The following is a 20714-nucleotide window of genomic DNA, read 5'->3' on the forward strand; positions in this document are numbered from 1 at the left end:
AGACAATGTTTGGAAGTTCCAGTTGGCATGTGAAATGGTTCTTGAATGATGTTTTTATCTTAGATTGTGTAGTCAAAACGTGTCTCAGTCAGCTTAACCTTTTCCATTACTTTTGCACTTTGTAGTACAGTTTATTGTCTACTTGATATACTGATTGACAGTCCTTGTTTTGACTAGTACTCACCTCTGTAATTTATCTTTATTGATTAAGAAAAAAGAAAAAAAAACCTTTGTATAGCCGACTGTGTCATCTGTTAGCGCTCCCTGTGTCCTTCCTTATTGTGATGCTGTAGTGATGAGGACAACATGTTGTCTGAGCACACTGTTCTATGGCTGTACTTTTTGTACGTTTTAAGTTTATTGGGACATGGGTGTCAGCTACAGTAAATAACCTTTAACAGTTAATTCAGTCAATTTCCAGTTAGACAGTTGTTGCATTATGAATACATTCATAATGATTAAGTCATCTTGTCTGGACCAAGCTTTATGTGAATGTTTGAGCATTTTCAAGAATTCTTGTAAGTTTAAGGAGCATCGTTTTTTTTGTGTATCTCACATCTGTTCTGAACAAAATTACATGTTTGTGCCAGCACATCTTAGTTTAATTGCACCAGGAATCCACTGATGAGCAGTTTAACATGAAACGGAAGAAACTATGTTTTTGACCCCCCCCCCCTCAACAAGATAGACTACACTGTTTGACAAAGGTGTATGTAATGTTGCCAACTAGGGCATCATGCACCTGACATTGAGTGACTAGTTACAGGGTAGGTTGACAAACCTGTTGAGATCTTCAGAGCTTTGTTTACAAACACAGAAAAGCCTCTGAGAATAGAAAGGAAAAATAGTCTCCCCTTTCTCTGTAATAACTCACATTTAACCACATTTTGTTACACTCTAATTGCACTATTGCAGTGTTATTTCCCAAGTAAGGTGACTGTACACAGTACTCAGTTTTAAATTAAAGTGTACAAATAGGTGTCCATTTTTTTTTGTTTCCATTTATACACACATCACAGAGTTAAATCAACATTAAGGATTTTACTGTGCAGGGTTGCCATTCTGAGTAGTGTTTCCACACTGTGTATGAGTGTTTCCTAGCATCCAATCCTTTGTAAAAGCCTATACCCAACTTGCCAAATGATACCTTAATCCTGATCACAATGCTGCTTTTAGCTACTGGTGTCATAGTAATGTGATCTAGAATTAGGTGAGGTCTTGGCTGTGTACAGTAGGGTCATTGAGGAAGTGGTCGAGGTCTAGGACCTAAGAAGACCACTTCCCCAAACAACACTGTCTAGACTTCATCCTATGGTTTAGGATGGGGAAATTGTACATTTAATATTTGAAAACTATAGCTATGTGACTCGCTTATTTACTGTGATTTGCTATTGGTTACTACTAGTATTAGTAAATATAATGGTAGAATAAGCATCAGTCACTTGATCTCCAACATTACAAGCAACCATTCGCTAGTTAGGAGTAACTGACTTTATTATCTTCAGTTTCTACATCACCAACAACAAACCAATATTAGCATTGACTTAAAGAGCACATGCTATTGACCCCTATCCATTTGACAGAAAGAACTTCATAATATATCCTATTAATGCTGAGGCTTAGTTCACTGTAGTGTCTATTATAGCCTATTTCTAGACAGACGGTCCACCAAAGTATACTTGCAGGACAATATATTGACAATAAACAATACACTTTTGATGTCTACAGGCAGTACTTGTTAAATGCTAAATATCATCAGCTGCTTTCATTAGTTTACCAGATTTATAGAATTGAATAAGGCTTCTAAATTATTGTTGGTTGGCTGCCAAAGTGGGTGATGGACAGATACAGCCTGGTTGATGGACAGATATAGCCTATAGCGTTTGGTTAACTTCAGGCTTGGTATTGTAGCGGTAGTTGCTTTCACTGTGGCTTTTGGGTGTATTTTCCCTTAACTGACTTTAGAATGCGCATTTTGCTTGGTTTTATCAAAGCGTTCACAGCCTTGTGATGCAAGTCCCCCCCCCCTCTCTTATTTCCAGTCATGACAGGCTGAGAGAGAAATACAAATGACAAATGACATGCTCATGTTTGGTTCACTGACAATCTGATGTGTGCAAACTGCAAGCCACTCAGTTCTGCTGCCTCACACTGTGTGTATAAATACTGTATAGGTCTTGTCCATATGCATACTACTCACTACTTTGATTACTCTACTCGTCTACTGTCTGTAAGCATATCATGGTAACGATACACCCTGTCTATTTTGCTCAGGTGTGGCGATTGCAAGAACTCCATAGCCATTGTAGTAGTTGGTGGTTAGGTTAGGCCCATAAACTTGACTGACCTGTTGGTGTGTTTGCTCTGTGACATCATGTCATGTCATGAGACCTGTAACCCTACCAGGTACTGATCCATCGGGGAAACATTTCCTGTTGAAAATAGACCAATAATGTGTGCAGTACTGCAAAGCAGTGCTACATAACTAAATTAAGATACATTTATGTTTTGTGTTCCTCAAGTCATTAAGACTAATAATCATAATCTTCAGTTGTGATTTGTGATCAGACTTGTGGTTTTAATATTAGGCAAAATAGCTGATCATTTCAGCTGTTATCAAACAGGCTAAGCTTTCTTTGTACCCCATTCCCTTATCTCCATGTTGACGCACCCGATTGCAATCACTTCAGTCAAAGTGAGTTTTGCATAATTTCCTAGCGAAGATACATTTAATGAGTTCTACTGCCTGCTCTTTCCTTGCTTGTGAATCAGTTGCAGCAGCTTTCAGGTAGTTCCTAAAGGCTTTTGTGTGCACTTTAGAAAGTCTTCAAGGTCCTTATCCCTGTGCCAAAACTACAACACTGGTGACATTATCACCTAAGCCCTTATAAAAGCCGGAGAAAACCCACTGATGCTCTATCTCTGGAAACAAATAGCATTCTCAGCGGCAGCTCTCAGACCTGAAGAGTGATTTATACCTTGCATGCAGGTGTCCTGCACTGATAATAGCGGATCTGCAACGCATTGTGAGCTTGGAGATCTAAGCAACTAAGTGTATATATCAGGGCAGGCATGACGCCTGATAACAATAATGTTATCTTGCTGAAACTAGCTGTTCCAACTCATTCAGGCACAATCGTTGGCCTTTTGCCATCATTCTTCAATATAAAAACAAGGGCCACAATTCACCAGGAGTTATTAACATTCATCTGAGCTGCTTTCAGTGAACCAGAGCTACCTTGGTGTCACACTTATGCCAACGGCGTTGATAAAAGACAAAACTATGAACTGTTTTATTTTCTCTGTTTCATTCTCACACAGTGAAGCAAATCATTTCTAGGTCAGTGACTGTCAAAGGGCCGGAGTTGCATGCCATTTTTATCCTGCCTCGGCACAAATTGGTTGAAAGCACTTCTTTTTCTCCGCCAGGGGAAAAATGACACTGCAGAGCCAGGTCCTTGATTGAATTACTGCTCTCTTGCACTTACATAAGTTTTACTGTCATACTTTGATTTTGGTCCTGGTCCTGTCAAAAACCCATTTGACTTAGAATTGTTTTTTTTGCTCCCATGTACAGTAGTTTAATAAAAACATATTTTGTTGAGATATATATATATATATATATATATATATATATATATATATATATATATATATAAATAAAAAATACAGACATTTTTTTCTATATTTATGTAATATTTATATATTACTAGGTTCCATCTAGAGTTCTTGCACCGTCGATCCGGGCGGATCTGGAAAATCTCTGTATCTGTCAGTCCTTGTCCCTTTTATGGCCCTATATGGAGATCCCTGATGTCATCAGTATAGGCCCATCCTATACTGCTCTCTTGCACTTATATAAGTTTTAAGTATACCCATATTTGGGCATTCCCCATTTTGTGCCCATATATGGAGCTGATGCTATAACGACACATTGAGTTTAGACTACATACACGCCATATTTGGGCGTAGCTGCATTGGGAACTCCTTATATGGTTATGGCTGAGTCATAGTGACTTGAGCGTGACGACGTGGTCTGCTCGCCCGCCTGCCGGCCGGTCTCCCATTACCCAATTTTTATATATAGGATACGATATATATTTATAACAGGTTACGATTTGTTCTCCTCTTTTAAGTTTTCCTAATTCAGATTTATTTTCTCTTGCAGGCAGGTGATAAGAGAAGTTACCCAGCTGCCCTATCCCAGCTTGAAGAAGACCCAGGATAGAGAAAAAAAAGTAAATAAAAGCTGAAAGGAGAAGGATTCACCATTACAAAAGGGAAGAGCCATGATGCACCTGACCCTGCAGCAGCCACACTGACCAATGGAACTGGAATGATCTCTTTAACTTTTCTCCTGGGGTTGACCAAGTAGCAATGAGCGGGGCGATATAATGGCCAAGAACAAGGATGCTCGCCCCCCAACGTTTGCAGTCAGCGTGGTTGGCCTCTCGGGGACGGAGAAGGAGAAGGGGAACTGTGGTGTGGGCAAGTCCTGCCTGTGCAACAGATATTTGCGCCCTGACGCGGACAGCTACTACCAGGAGCACACCTCGGTGCTGAGCACCATAGACTTTGGGGGCCGCGTGGTCAACAATGATCATTTCCTGTATTGGGGGGAAGTGCTCCACCGGGGCGACGATGGATTGGATTGCCGGATTCAGATCATCGAGCAGACAGAGTTTATTGATGACCAAACGTTCCTTCCACATCGGAGTACCAACTTGCAGCCATACACCAAACGTGCTGCGGCCTCTAAACTACAATCGGCGGAGAAGCTGATGTACATCTGCACTGACCAACTTGGCCTGGAGCAGGACTTCGACCAGAAGCAGATGCCCGACGGGAAGCTAAACATTGATGGCTTTTTACTGTGCATCGATGTCAGTAAGGGCTGCAACAGGAAGTTTGACGACCAGATGAAGTTTGTGAGCAGCCTGTATTCTCAAATGGCCAAGTCCAAGAAGCCCATTGTGGTCGCCGCCACCAAGTGCGACGAGGGCGTCGACCAGCACCTGAGGGACTTACAGTCATTTGCTGCCAGCAAGAAGAACCTCCTGGTCATAGAGACAGCGTCACGTTACAGTATCAATGTGGAGCTTTGCTTCAACGCACTGCTCCAGCAACTTGACAAGACGCGTGGGAAGCCCAAAACCATCGCTTTTCTGGATGCCTACAAGACCCACCGGCAGCAGGTGGCTGCTGTGACGGACAAGTATGAGAAGCTGGTAGTGCAAACGGTGAGGGACTACCACACTACGTGGAACAAGGTGGTAAACTCGTTGAAGGGCCACCCAGACTTTGTGGAGTTCATCTCGCTGGAGGGCTCCCGGAAGGCCCGCAACACTTACACCAAGCACATCACTCAGCTGAAGCAGGAGCACATCAAGAGAAGGAGGGAGGAGTACCTGACCACACTGCCCAAGACCCTCAACAACCTCCTAAACAACCTGGACGAGATTGAGCACCTGACCTGGCCTGAGGCACAGGAACTCATCCGCAACCGGCCTGACTTCCAGTACTGGTTCGTGATTCTGGAGAACACACCGTGGGACGAGACGGACCACATCAACAATAGTGACCGGCGCGTGCCCTTTGACCTCTTGAACACTCCTGATGGTGAGCGAATCTACCAGAACCACGTCCAGCACCTGCTGTCTGAGAAGCGGAGGGTGGAGATGAAGGACAGGTTCAAGAAGACGCTGGAAAGGGTTCACTTCATCAGTCCCGGACAGCCATGGGAGGAGGTCATGTGCTTCGTTATGGAGGACGAGGCCTACAAGTATATCACAGAATCTGATAGGAGAGACGTTTACAGCAGGCACCAACATGAAATAGTCGAAAGAGCCAAGGAGGAGTTTCAGGAAATGCTTTTCGAGCACGCAGAGCTGTTCTATGACCTGGATCTGAACGCTACACCAAGCTGTGACAAGATGAGTGAGATCCACTGTGTACTGAACGAGGAACCCAGATACAGGGCACTGCAGAAACTTGCTCCTGACCGGGAGTCACTCCTCCTCAAACACATCGGCTTTGTCTATCACCCCACAAAGGAGACGTGCCTGAGTGGTCAGAGCTGCGTGGATCTGAAAGTGGAGCAGGTTCTGGCCAACAGACTAGTTCAGCTAGACCATGGCCGCTCCAACCTCTATTACAACAGTGCCAACATCGATAAGATCAATCTCTGTCTGCTGGGGAGGGAGGGGCTTGCGCAGGAGCTGGCCAACGAGATCCGTGCTCAGTCCACAGATGACGAGTACACCCTGGATGGGAAAATCTATGAGCTGGAGCTTCTGCCGGTGGATGTTAACTCCACACTGCTCTTCAGCCACACATGGGTCTCAACTTTCAAGCCACATGGCTGCTTCTGCGTGTTCAACTCAATTGAATCACTTAACTGCATTGGCGACTGCATAGGTCGGATCAGAGCTGAGATATCACAGCACAGGAGAGATCGGTTCGCTCAGCCACTGCCCTTCATCCTAATACTAGCCAATCAGAGGGACAGTGTGTGTAAGAACATGCCCATTCTGAGGCACCAGGGCCAGCAGTTGGCCAACAAGCTGCAGTGCACCTTTGTTGACATACCCTCAGCCGCTTTCCCGCGGAAGTTCAATGAGTTCCAGGTCAAGCAGGCCCTGCGTGCTGTCCTGGAGGGCCTGAAGCACAACTTTGATGTGATGAGTCCGTTGCCCTCTATCAAGGACATGTCAGAGACTGACCTCAGGATAGTGATGTGTGCCATGTGTTGGGACCCCTTCAGCGTCGACCTTATCCTCTCACCATTCCTGGACTCACACTGCTGCAGTGCGGGTCAGCCTGGCCAGAGCAACACGCTCATTCTGGACAAGATCATTGGTGACAGCCGGCGGAGGATCCAGGTCACTGTACTCTCCTACCACACCTCCATCGGCATACGCAAAGATGAGCTGGTCCATGGGTACATCCTCGTTTATTCAGCTAAGCGCAAGGCGTCCATGGCAACATTGAGGGCATTTCTCGCTGAGGTACAAGATGTGATACCCGTCCAAATGGTGGCAATCACAGACAGCCAGGCGGACTTCTTCGAGAATGATGCAATCAAGGAGCTGATGACAGAGGGTGAGCACATCGCCACAGAGATCGCTGCCAAGTTCACAGCGCTGTACTCACTGTCGCAATACCACCGGCAAACAGAGGTCTTCACGCCCTTCTTCAACGAGGTGCTGGAGAAGAAGGCTAGCATTGAGAGCGCCTTCATGTTCGACAGCCCCAACAGTTGTGCCACCTTAGGGGGTGCCGGAGAGGATGTGTTTCCCACCTCTCCACATGGTGGCAGCCACTCCCCGGCTTACACCTATTACCCTGACTCCGAGGACGACACGGAGGCTCCACCCCCCTACAGCCCCATTGGAGATGACGTACAGTTGCTGCCAACTCCGAGTGAACGCGCCAAGTCATACCGGATTGACCTGGAAGGGAACGAGTACCCAGTGCATAGCACGCCTGTAGGTGAACACGAGCGCAACCACAAAGTGCCTCCGCCCGTACGACCCAAACCGGTGCTGCCCAAGCCCAACGTGAAGAAGCTGGACCCCAACCTGCTGAAGACCATCGAGGCTGGAATGAGGAGCAACCGCAGGGCACCGCGGGGAACCCTGACTCATTCCGTCGATGATGTGGAGGGATCAGACAACTATGCCGACCCTGTGGACACGCTGCTGAAATCCACAGGCTACACGGATGACATCTACGCCGTGCCCGACGACGCACACAGCCGCATCGTCAAGATGAGGAACTCCTTCGGTGGACGGCACGCGCTCCACGGAGGAGGAGGAACTCTGGGAGGTGGAGAGGAGGAAAACGGTTACGAGCGAAGGATGCAGGCCGGGCGGCGGCCGTCGAAATACAAACACCGCTCCAAGATCCTGTTCATGAAGACCAAGGCCTACCAGAGACGCTTCCACTCGGACAGCGATGGTGAGGAGACGGGACCCGCCACCCAGAATAAGAAGAAGAAGGGGAGGGCCCACCGTGGCAGTGAGGAGGACCCCTTGCTGTCCCCGGCAGATCCCTGGAAGGGAGGGATAGACAACCCTGCCATAACCTCTGACCCCGAGCAGGACGACAAGAAGATGAAGAAGAAGAAGAAGACGCCAAAGGAACCTAAGAAGGTGAGTCACTCTGTCACATGGCTTTACATACACACTAACTGATGACAGCAACAGGATAGGGTTAGGGATAATAACTTCATGAATAAACTAATGAGAAGTGGGGTTCACTATTCATATTGTGCTATTTGTGACAAACTGCTGTTTGTTACAAAACACTCTTTGTTACTGTACATCTAGTTTCTAAATAGTATTTATATCCAATCCTCTGTGAAATAATGCTTATTAAAACACTTGAATTGATGACCTGACCATTAAAACATAATAAACAACTCTATTTGTATTTTTGTGCTAATAGCACAATAAACGATTTTGTCTGCGATAAACACAGACAAAAATACTTACTTTATACTTTATGAAAATATAATATAGGATAAAGGCAGGAACAGTGCAGTGCATCTATTATAAAGTGGTGGAAAGAAGTGCTCAGAAACAATGTTTAGCGATCAGTTGGGTGCTGCGTACTAAAATATCTGCAAACACAAACATGATGTGTATTACACTGTGGCCGGTGTATATATAGTATTTGGCCGGCCAAAAGAATGCTTAGTAGAAACCCTGGACCAGAGCTTCAGCCTGCCTGTCTTGCAAATTAGATTCACTTCAAATTAGGTCAGGTTTATCTATTCGGCGGTTTTCACAAACACACAAAGTACATGACAGGAAACAAAGAATATACATACTTAAAAATACAAAATAAAGTTGTTTTATAATGTTTTAATGGTCAGGTCATCAATTAAATTATGTGTTGTGCTTTTAATAAGCAACATTTCACATAGGATTGGATATAAATACACATTAGAAAGTAGATGCACAGTAATAAAGAGTTTTTTGCAACAAATAGCATTTGACATAGACATAGATATTTGTGTGTGTGTGCGTGTGGGGGGGAGTTCATTCTTTTAAACAAGCCTGGGACCCTTGTCTAGACCAAATTAATTTAATTGAATTATGCTGATTGGTCACAGGATCAAAATGATTAAGATTTGCTGTCACACACACGCACGCGCGCGCACACACATACAATGACTGTGTGTTGAAAATGGCGAGGAACAAAGACAACACAACTTACATGTGTTTGGTGTGTGTATGTTTGTGCATGCATGTCATGAGAGTTTTCTTCCTCAACACCCAGCTTAGAAGCTACCGTGAAGAATCTTGAACACACACATACACTCATGCACATACACGCAGAGTGGCACAAATCAGATAGAGCTAGTGTGCAAATCTGTGCAAAAACAGCCCCTGGAGCCACAGAGCTGCCATGAATATGGGCATTGTTGTAACATTTAAAAACCGTCTTTGATAATGGAAGGAACGAAGTGCAGAGAGAAGCTTTGCTACAAAATGGAAATTATTTATCCTGTGTCTTGGCCAATTAGAGAGCCCAAACCGCTGTGGGCTCCACAGATACTTTGAAGAACTGAGAACTGTGGGAAAATCAAAGCAGCCACCTTGTTTGCTTGCTTCACTTTGAATAACGTTGCCTGTGTTCTCTTGTTTCTTCTCTCCACCTCCCTCTCTCTCACTCTTTCTCTCTTCATCCCACTGGCTCTCCCTTTATCTATCCCCTGTTCAATTTGCTGTCTTTATTACTTTTCTTTGTTCTCTGTCTGTTTTTCTGTTGTCTGACACTTTTTTCCTGCTTTTCTGCTTTCTACCTTATATACCCTCCTGCATGTCCTCTCTCTCTCTCTCTCTCTCTCTCTCTCTCTCTCTCTCTCTCTCTCTCTCTCTCTCTCTCTCTCTCTCTCTCTCTCTCTCTTTGTGTCTCTCTGTCTCTCTGTCTCTCTGTCTCTCTGTCTCTGTCTCTGTCTCTGTCTCTGTCTCTGTCTCTGTCTCTGTCTCTCTCTCTGTCTCTCTCTCTCTCTCTCTCTCTCTCTCTCTCTCTCTCTCTCTCTCTCTCTCTCTCTCTCTCCCCCCCCCCCAGCCAAAATCAGGCAAACCCCCCAAGCCTCTGTACCCTCCCACCAGGAGGAACTGGGAGAGTAACTATTTTGGGGTCCCCCTGCAGAACCTGGTGACCCACGAACGACCTATTCCCCTCTTCATCGAGAAATGTGTTGACTATATTGAACGCACCGGTGAGTCATTAAAAAAACAAAACTTGTATTCATTCATTTTATTTTATTAGCTATTCCTGTTTTGTTTGCTTCCCTCAAAGTGTTCCTTAGTTAGTCTGATTTGCTTCGATTGTTTTTCAGCTAGGATAGTTGCAATTGAATTTTGCGGTTTTGTGTTCTTGGCAGGTACAGGTCTGCTAATGCTCTGATTCCAGGTACCTTTTTATTGGTGCTGTGTGTGTGTGTGCGGCTGTGCACGCACGTGCTTGTGTGTGATGGGTACAGTGTGTGTTAGTGTGTGTTTTATGGGTAAAGTGTGTGTGTGTGATTTAAAGGTACTGGTGTTTGAGGTTATGCAGTCAGTGTGAAATCGGGGCATCGTGTTCTGCAGGAGTTCTTGACCCGAGTGAATGAGGGAAGGAGGGAGCAGAATAAAGGTTGGATGAATGAAGGAGTAAATGCTGCTGTGGTCAGCCACTCAGTCAGTCATTCAGTGAGCGAGTCAAGTCAACCAGCTGGTCACTCGTACATTAAAGAGTTGTTAGTTTGCAAACTCTGGTCTGTCACTAAAGAAATCATATTATTTGTCAGGCAGTCTCACTTGCATGCAGACAAACATCCATCCAGTCAACCAGCCAACCGGATGGCTAGTCCTTCAGCGATGCCCAATAGTCAGTCACAGCCAGCCAGTCAGTCACTTAGCCATTCTTTCTTCCATCCATACTTTCTTCCATCCATCCAGTCAGTCAGCCAACCTTTTAGCCAGCCTCTGTGTGTGTGTGTGTGTGTGTGTGTGTGTGTGTGTGTGTGTGTGTGTGTGTGTGTGTGTGTGTGTGTGTGTGTGTGTGTGTGTGTGTGTGTGTGTGTGTGTGTGTGTGTGTGTGTGTGTGTGTGTGTGTGTGTGTGTAAGTAATGTTTATGTGTGTAATATGTGAGGCAGACTGGAAATGCAGTTGGCCTCCTGCCCAGCTGTCACTGAGGAATGTCTCTGCCACAGTCTGAGGAGTTCCCCACTGATGTCATGGCTCAGTCTGACACTTGGCAGCTGGTACACTATCCTACCTTACGCTATCTAGAGTGCATATCGTCGTTGTCAGGCAGAAACCTTGTATCTCCATATTTCATCTTTTAAAGGAGAATTCCGGACAAATTAAGTGTTATCTTTCATGTCTCGTTACTCACCTAGCGACGTAAAAAGTGGCGTTCTTTTTTTCCATATATTCCCCTGTCGTCATTTTTTAAACACCCTCCGTTGTTATAATGGGAGCGCGAGGGTTAGTGAAGTTCGTCTATTATAACCGACGCAATGTTATTTTTTTCTCTACTACGATTCATTGTAGAGTCTCATGATAGTCAAACATGCGCTGAAAATTCCTGCGAGCCTGCCGTTAATGGCGAACGATTTAACACTGAATGCTTGTTTCTTTCCAGAACCTGGCAACTCGTGTTTCAGAGAACCGGCAGGGGCGGGCAGTTCCGCGAATTGTATCCGAATAAAGTAACCTATATTCGGCATGGCCCGTTTAGAAGACTCCTTACTCTATGGAAGTCCTCCGTGCGTCACCCCCTGGTGGTCGGGGAAACGAACTGCTGGATTTTTTTTCTTTGTTTATCTCTGAATCGCCTACAATCCCTTTAACCCAATAAGACCTGAGGCCGATTCTACAAATGCTTAAAATCACTTAATTTTTTTTCAAAAATAGCAGATGCACAAGCTTGCAGCGCGGCATGAAGTGAGCTTGTATATCTGCCATTTTTGAAAAGCCAACGCTAAAATCTAAAATGGCAGATGCTTTCCCGGTTTTAATGGGTTAACCCATTAAAAACGGGAAAGCATCTATGTCATTTTAGACTTTTAAGTGTTGGCTATTCCAAAATAGCAGATAAGCTTGTACATCTGCTATTTTTGAAATGTTTTTAAAATACGAGAACTTCTGGTCTAGAAGGCATTTGTAGAATCGGCCTCAGGTCTTAAACCAATCGAAACCGGGAAAGCGTCTGTGTCATTTTAGCGTTGGCTATTCAACAATATACAAGCTCACAGCACGTCACTTCGCGCCGCGATGTGAGCTTGTACATCTGCTATTTTTGAAAAATCTTGAAAGGGTCCTTGGCACGAAAAAGTTTGAGAACTACTGATTTTAGAAGGCGTTTGTAGAAACGGCCTCAGGTCTTAATGGGTTAAGCATCTGAAGGCCAGGCCAGGCTTTGCAGTCCGTGTATCTGGCCTCTCGCCTGACTGACACCAAAGAATGCTCCTCTCATAGTTAGAGGGATTTACCACTGATGTCATCATGGACAGCGTGTCCAGAAACACACTATGTTGGTGTGAGAACATGGAAGATACACTGTTGAGTTGATGCAACGGTGGAAATGTATAGAAAACATGACATTATATCGACAATGATCGACCCCAACCCTCCCCTGGATAAATCAGAACGGTGTGTAGCGGCCATTATTTGACCTTTTTGACAACATCATATCTGCAATGTGCAGATGATGATGTGTCCCAATCATTATAGGCGAAGATTTTCAAACAGATAGAGAAGTGTGGATGTTGACTAGTAGTGTTGAGTGTAGTGTTGGTGTTTCTAGTATGTTCAGTCAGTGAAGTGTTGACTAGTAGTGTTCATTCAGACTGTGTTTAAATCCTCTCTCCATAGGCTTTGAAACCCTGTTGGATCTCCATGAGCCTCTTTGCGCCGTGAACAAAATGCAGAACTTCACTTGAGGCTCTGTGTGTGTGTGTGTATTTTGTATGTCAATACTGTATGTGACTATGTGTGTCTGCGTGTGTGCACGGATGTGTTGCTGTGTACGTTTGTGTGTATATAATGTGTGCATATGCCTATGGACTACACATGTGCGCATCCATGCACACTCACTTGTGTGCACGTGAGTGTGCCAGCCATCTGACAATGTTGTGTTGGAGATTTCATGGTCTGCACTGTGAAAGCCTGTTTAAGTCCCTGTACTGTGTTTGTTGGATTTAACGTCTTCCTACTTTCCTCAGAAACATGATTTGTAAGCAGCCGAGGGAATATCAGCCTTTTTACTACTAATATGTGCTCTTGGACTGACTTGAAAACTAAGATACTGAACACAAAAGAACCCAGGTGGTGATGGTACTTATTCTGGTAGTACAGATGTTAGGTGACCGACGTGTTATATAGAAACGTAACCACTTAAACCCTATATACTTTGTTGTACGAGAAAATGCAAAAATAGCCAATCTACAAATTCACATGCGTCACGTTGCGTCACGTTTTGAGCTTGGATGTCACCAAATGTTTTCCTATTTTCACCAAATGTTTGCCTGATTTGACATTCCCAGAATAGAGACGCTAGAGTTCATGCGTTCATGTTGTTTTTAGACTGGCCATTCATACTATTTTATTCTGTCTGCTACTGGCAGCTTTCATCAGCATCGCATGAAATCTAGCGAATGTATCCAGATGATCCAATGGGATGTTCATTCCAACATTATAACACCAATAACAATGTTACGTCCAAGTGAGAGAAGGCTAGTGGACTAGCATGCATGTTTGTTTGAGAGGAAAACGTTCCCTATTTATATACGTAGGCTATTTAGGTGGATTCAAGCCAGTTAGTCAGATAATTGATCATTAATTTAGTTAACTGTTAGCTTTTTCAATTGCACAGGGAAGCCAAGCCGTTATTAAACTCTGTGTTGTTCTGTGACAATACTACAAAATTGTAATTATCCATTTTGTATAAAATTCTACATGAAATGTATATTATGTGAGAACATTAGATTTAGACAACTCTCCATTCATAGAGCAATGAGTACTGTCTACTTAGTCAGAACTTTCCTGCCTGAAGCATTTCCAAAATGGCGCCCGAAAGAGACTGGCTGGCTTCATGACAAACCTGGTTGTTTTCTTGTCATTCTAAATGAACACTTTTCTCTTTGTCAGCTGGACAGGAGCTTAAATCTAACCTAGATGTGTGTAGTTTAGGGTTGCGTTGCCATTGTTCAAACGGTACAGTAGAGTTGTGAGCTGAATGTGTATGAGCATAATAGTTGTGATCTAATAGTTGTAAGGACTTCAGACAGCTTCCCTCCCTCACCAGCAGCTCTTTAATGTGGCTCCCTCCTCCTCTTCCTCTGTCGTTGTGAAGTCAAGGCAGCAGTCTCGATGTGGCATTTGGAAGTAGCTGATAATTAGGATGTGTGTGTGTACCTTAAGTGTGTGGTGTATAGCTAACACTATATCATTACAAAGAAGTAAAAGTTTGGCAAGTGGAGAAAGAAGGCTCTGTCGTTGAATTGGAGTCAAGTTCTGTCTTATCGCCTGTCGCCTTTGGATGTACTTCAGTGTTCAAACTCATCTCTGTGTTTGCTGTCGTTTGCTCAAATCTGGATGGGACCCGAATGAGAGCTGTGTGTGCGACTGCGTCTGTGTAAGTGTAAAGAAAGGTGTTGCAATGGTGGAAAATCCCTAGTTTAACCAACCCGATCTCCAGAGATTACCGTAACATTGCACGGAACGAGTGCACTTCATTCCGTGGATAGCCGCCTCGGAACTCCCGAATTGGGTGCATATGGTACGGCGCTGCCTTTGTGACAAAACCATTTCGGAGGCGCGCAGTCACAGGCGAATTGTCCCCCCGTGAAGGACCACCGAGGGAGCTAAGGCGACCGAGTTGCCGTCCTGAACGGTGGGACATTCGCCTGTGCCTACTCAGCGCCGTTTGAGTTATGTACCCATAGGCACAGAATCGTAAATTTTATTGTGCGGACTGCTCTGCTTCCGGGTTTTTCCGTGTTGCGACTGGTTACGCCCACCGTGGGACTCGCCGTACATATGCACGCAATTTGGGAGTTCCGAGGCGACTATCCACGGAATGAAGTGCACTCGTTCCGTGCAATGTTACGGTATTCTCTGGAGATCAGGCTGGTTTAACAGTTAATAATCAGTCCTTTTCTATTCTACAGATGTATGCTGTCTACTGGTTATATCAAAGGCTATAGAAGTACTGTTAGTGTTAATAGTACTGTTATTAGTGTTAGTGTTACTGTTAGTAGCAAGTGATGTTATATAAATACATTCTGTATTGAAATTGTAGTATCTTATGGCTGTGTCTGTACATAGAACTTTAACTCTGACATGACACAGACACACACAGCATGTTCTTAGCCTAAGGGCACCAACACACTGTGTGTGTGTGTGTGTGTGTGTGTGTGTGTGTGTGTGTGTGTGTGTGTGTGTGTGTGTCTTTTCATGCGTGCAAACATGTGACACTGCGTGTCGTGTCTGCCCTTTGAAGTGCAACGATAGATTCTGACCTTCCTCCATTTGTCCAGAGAGTCGTGACCACTAATCAATTATGATGTGTTCTTCCATCTTCTAATTGCTCACCTCAAGAAACTACAGTATTTTATACACAGATACTGTCTCAAACACTGTATATGGTTCATTAGTTTGGATATTATTTCAAAGGAGAGTAGGCAGTGCAATCTCCTTTTGTATTTTTGTCTTTTAATGAGATGGGAAATGCCTATTCTTGAAAGTCTCCTTTTCACGACCTCTAGGATCTCAGGAGTAATGAGTGTCCACTGTCTCTCTGGTTCTTGTGCTCTTTTTGCTGGTTGGTTGTAGCAGTGATCTAGGAACTGAAGCTTATGCTAATTGTGTTTATTTTAAGTTACTCTGTATGAGAGGCTCAGCTAAATAACATTACATGCTGGTCTATCATGAATACAAGTCGTTCCATCGTGGAGAAGACGACTTCCTTCAGTCTGGCAGAAAACTAACAGCCGCATGATGACTGTTAACAGTCTCTCTGTTAGAGAGGCTTTATTAAATGATTTCTGCTCCCCAGAGAGGTCAAATGGCGTCTGGAATGAAGGATGGGAGACAGGAGGAGAGGCAGAGAGAGAGAAGGAGGGAGATATGGGAGAGGAGTGATTAAATGGTCATTTGATGTGGATGTGTTGAGAGCTCCCACTGGCAGTTACCTATTGCCCACTTACAGTAATGTGAGGAGCGGGAGATGGAGAGATAGATGGAAAGAGAGACATGGGCTGTGGTTACACTATTCAATGCGACTCTGCAGTCTGTAAACTACAAGATCGGATCTGGCTGGCACTGTAATCCTATGAAATTGGAGAAGAAAAAACAGAGTCTGCTCACTGGATGAGGCTCCTATAGTTGATTTAATAAATGACCCCCAAGGTGGGTGACATTTGGAGCGTTTTGGCTCTTCCTCAGACCAAACAGACTGCTATCCGGTGAGCCAGACCACAAGCCAAGATGGCCTAGCTTGCATTGAGGTCAGAGTGGACAGCTATGTGGACACATTCCAGATCTTTTTTTCAGATTTTTTACTGTAATCCTTGTGACATCTTCCAACCACATGCAAATTCCTCTCCCACCTGTGTAGATTAGTGTTTTATTCATGTAGACCCAGATTGGGTCATTCCAGCACCGAGGAGCATAATAGCGGTGTAAATTCTCATCTCTGCTGCTCTGTACTCATCAACAAAGTGTCTGTTATGGGGTCTAGCTTCGTTAATTGAAATGTAAGGATTAGTTTGTAAGGATCTCTTTCTTGCACCAACTGACATTTTTCTGGATGTGTTGTGGAGGAACTTGACATCCGATCATAAATCCAAACACATACATGTGTGTATGTGTGCATACTTGTGCATGTGCGACACAGCTGAGCTTTGATCTGGTGCATCCAATCAACTTCAGAAAAGACTAAACGTAGGGGCATGGTGGCGCATTCGGTAGCGCTGTCGCCTCAAAGCTAGAAGGTCCTGGGGCACTGTGGGCGTGTCTTCTCCTCCGCGTCATCAGCGCCCATACCCTGGGTGGGGTTGGCGAAAGGGCCTACTCTGTGTGGAGTTTGCATGTTCTCCCTGTGTCTCCTAGGGTAGTTAATACCCTCACAAAAACATGTTTTTAAGGCTCATGGGAAAATGAAAGCCTTAAACATCTGTGCGTATTCTAGTGTTGAGTTTTCAATAATATCGATATTTCGGTACGCTCCCCTATCTCTCCCACTGAGTTGAGGGCGGTTGAGAGACAGTCAGTGTGTGCTTGTTCCATAGGCTAATAGCCCCGCCCTCCCCTGTCTCTCTTCTCCCCCTCTCTCATTCACTCAGCTGGAGCTGACGAGCGTGTCTCGTTGCCCGGCCGTCAGCGCTGCTTAATCCGTTTTTTGATTGATTGATTGAATACTTTATTTCGAAAAGACATGGAAACAGTACATGGAAGTGCAATTCACAATACAAGGTCCTCTAAACTGGATCGCTCATAAAAGCACAATGGCTTATTTAAAATTATAAAAACTCAAATCATCATGACATTAAGAAGACAGACAAATATACACTACTATAAGCATGTTGCTCGTTCATTTATTTGCTCCAGGTGTGTAAGCTCAAAAGCTCATTTAAATGGGCATTGGGCAAATGCAGAGCCTCCGTGACCGTTTTGGTTGACAAAGATATCAGTAGTTGAGCGCTGTTTGGCAATACTTGATGCTACAGAACATGCTAGTGATTGCTAAGTGCGAACAACACATGTATGCTATAGAACAGATGTCACTGGTTACAATGTGGAATAAAAACGAGGGACGCTTCCCTTTCAGCCATCATCAGGCAACAGAGTTTCAAGTGATAGGAAAGAAATTTGACTGATCAGAAGTAAATCAACTTGGATGCTGTTGTGCTTACACACGCACACACAGAGTGTGTAAGACAGTGGTTCTCAAAGTGGGGTCCGGGGACCCTCAAGGGTCCTTGAGGGATTTCCAGGGGGTCCCCAGCTAAATGATAGATAGTTAGGAACCAAATTGACCCTTATGGGTCTGTAACTCTTAAAGTTGTACAAATGTAACCAAATGTGGTTCCATTTGTACAGTTGAATTAACATTGATTTCGTGCATAAAAAATGGCAGATGTACAAGCTCACAACACGTCCATCCGAAAGGCATTGTAAATTTGTAGGTCTACCTCCCATCATCATGTTTTACCATAAACAGCAGCATGACTACTGATTGAAGACTTTGAATTCATATCACATCAACATTACATCTTACATTGCTCTAGTGGTTTCGCACTTTCACCACGCACATGTCGGGTGGTTAGTTATGAGAGAGAGAGGGAGGGGGAGGTAGAGAGAGAGAGATTAGTGTTTCACTGATTTAGTTTTTCACTGATTAATTTACAAAAGTTGTGCGTAGCAATTATGTATTGGTAACCCTATCCCATATGGGTTGGGGTTCGCTATGGGTATTCCTAACCTTACTCCTTATCTTCGATGCCAAGTGTAAACCTCATGCCGAAAGCGTTCCTTTTTATTACGATAAAACAAAAATTAGAGCTGGAGACATTTGCGCTTGAACACACGCTTGACCTGACACACATCATTTGGTATTAGGTTGAGTTATGAGAAATCACCTTCCTAGTTCCACAATCAATTTCTGATGAATGGACATGACAAACCTTTAGACACATATCAATCAAAAGACAATGATGTGTAGTAGAATAACGAGTCCTTCCGTTTTATATCGTATTTTAACCATTATTTGTTACTACTTCTAACTCCTAGCATTTACCCTGTCTGAAGCAGTAAATGTAATAATCATAATGTCATGAAAAGAAAGATTTAATGTAGGAAAATCTGTGTCCACATGGAATCGTGGATTAAATGGATGTGTTCAAATGTACACACATCATTATTAAGTTGTTGTATGTTAAAGACTTTGGCTTTTTTTTAAATGAACATGACCTGTTTTTTTCCTGTGGGTTTATTGTTTCCATGTCCTGTTGTTTACTGTGTTGTCCAGATCACTTCCTAGTTGTTTACTGACGTTTGTTTCCTGTTCACTGACTCTGAGCACACCAACATATCGTCTCTGTCGGGTGGAAGTCTCATATGTCCAAAACTGTTACTTTTCAGGATTCAAATGACAAAGTATCCAAAGTAGCAGATCTACAAGCTAAAAACGTGTCGCTTCACGCCACGTTTTGAGCTTGTGGATCTGCTACTTTTGATACTTTCGTGTGACGCTGTAGTATGAACAAGTAGGACGTTAATTTACGAAAAAACAACATTTTTGAATATGGAGATAAGAGGTTTCTGCCTGACAGCAACGATATAAATCGTGTGTGTGTGAGCACGTGCGGCCATGTCAGAAACACTTGTCGCCTATGGCTGCACATGAGCATCTGTCCACCTTCCATTAGCCTGTCTTGGAAAGAATCCTATCTCTCTCTTTCTCTCGGTTCTTTCTTTTCTTTGCCCTTAAGCCCTGGAGAAAGAGACTGAAAGAGAGAGAGAGAGGAGAGAAGACCGGATGAAGAGAGGTTTATGTGTTGCCGTTTTGGCGAGTGTGTTCTGTCCTCATTCTCCCTCTCTCTCTGACTCTCTCTCCATCCTTCCCTCTTTCCCTCTATCTCTCCATCTCTCTGTGCCATGTCTCTTCTCTCTGATATCTCCCTCTCTTTCACTGCCTTTGTCGTTGGGTTCTCTCTCTCTCTCCCTCTCTCTCTCTTTCTCTCTCTCTGTTATTTTGATAGCAGAGGGCCAATAGAGGGATTAGATTGTTCAGTGGATTGGTTACGGCCCCTTGTGTGTGTGTGTGTGTGTGTGTGTGTGTGTGTGTGTGTGTGAGTGAGAGAGAGAGTGTATGAGTGAGTGTGTGCTAGTTGCTGGAACGGTATTAGTCACGTCCTTTCCAATAGTGAATACCCTCAAGGCAGGGAACCAGTGTTGGGGGTAACTCGTTACAGTAACGAGTCGTTACTGTAATATATTACCAAATTGCGGTAACGGGTAATATAACGCGTTACCGAAAAGCCAATCAGTAATAAATTAGAATTACTATTATAATTAGCGAAGTTACTTGCCGCATTACCGACCAGGGTCCCATCGTCCCGTCCCGACGTAATTTGTTCCGTATTTTCATAAACATCCCCCCACTGTCCATCAACACTGAATTTAACAGTAATGAACAAAATAAAACACAAGGAGAAGGCTAGTAAGTTTGTCGTAGGACCCAGGTTGGACCTCCTGGTGCCTTCCACTCTGTGCCATATGTTCAGTCTGCGCCGCTCTGTGCTGCTGCCCGCACTGTCGGGTGGAAACGGTAAACAGAAGACTCGTCACCCCTATTTCTTTCGCAGACAAGCGGTTCTTGTATTCCAAGGGGCCAGCTTCCTGCTTTGAAATTGAGTCGACATAGGAAGAGAGTTCAAGTGACAGTTCATATGAATGGCCTATAGTTTCGCTGTTTTACCCCTGCTGGTGTCAGAAAGAATTTCTCTTAATGCAAGCGGATGGGTTTTTGACGAACTTGCTGGTAGGTGGTAGTGCTTGTTGGTTAGGTCAGGTGTATTTGTGTGTGTTGTGTCTTGATAAGAAATGCATACTGTCCTGGGCCAAAATGTGTGTGTACGCGCACGCACGCACATGTCACTAGGGGCCATGCTGTGTTGACTGTAGCCAGAGCCACCTGGCTCCAAGGC

The 20714-nt window shown here is 44.2% G+C and overlaps 1 protein-coding gene across 1 annotated transcript in view; it reads left to right on the plus strand.

Annotated features, from left to right (window-relative positions):
* arhgap5 (Rho GTPase activating protein 5) overlaps positions 1 to 20714 on the plus strand; it is a 38843-nt gene that overhangs the window by 3772 nt on the left and 14357 nt on the right. Inside the window, exons 2-3 of the mRNA XM_080413279.1 lie at positions 4169 to 8153; positions 10081 to 10234. Coding sequence (XP_080269405.1) covers positions 4395 to 8153; positions 10081 to 10234 — 3913 coding nt within the window. The 5' untranslated portion in view covers positions 4169 to 4394. The remainder of the gene's footprint in view (positions 1 to 4168; positions 8154 to 10080; positions 10235 to 20714) is intronic.

This window comes from Gymnoscopelus braueri, assembly GCF_963280865.1.
Source record: "Gymnoscopelus braueri genome assembly, chromosome: 19".
Taxonomy (NCBI): Eukaryota; Metazoa; Chordata; class Actinopteri; order Myctophiformes; family Myctophidae; genus Gymnoscopelus; species Gymnoscopelus braueri.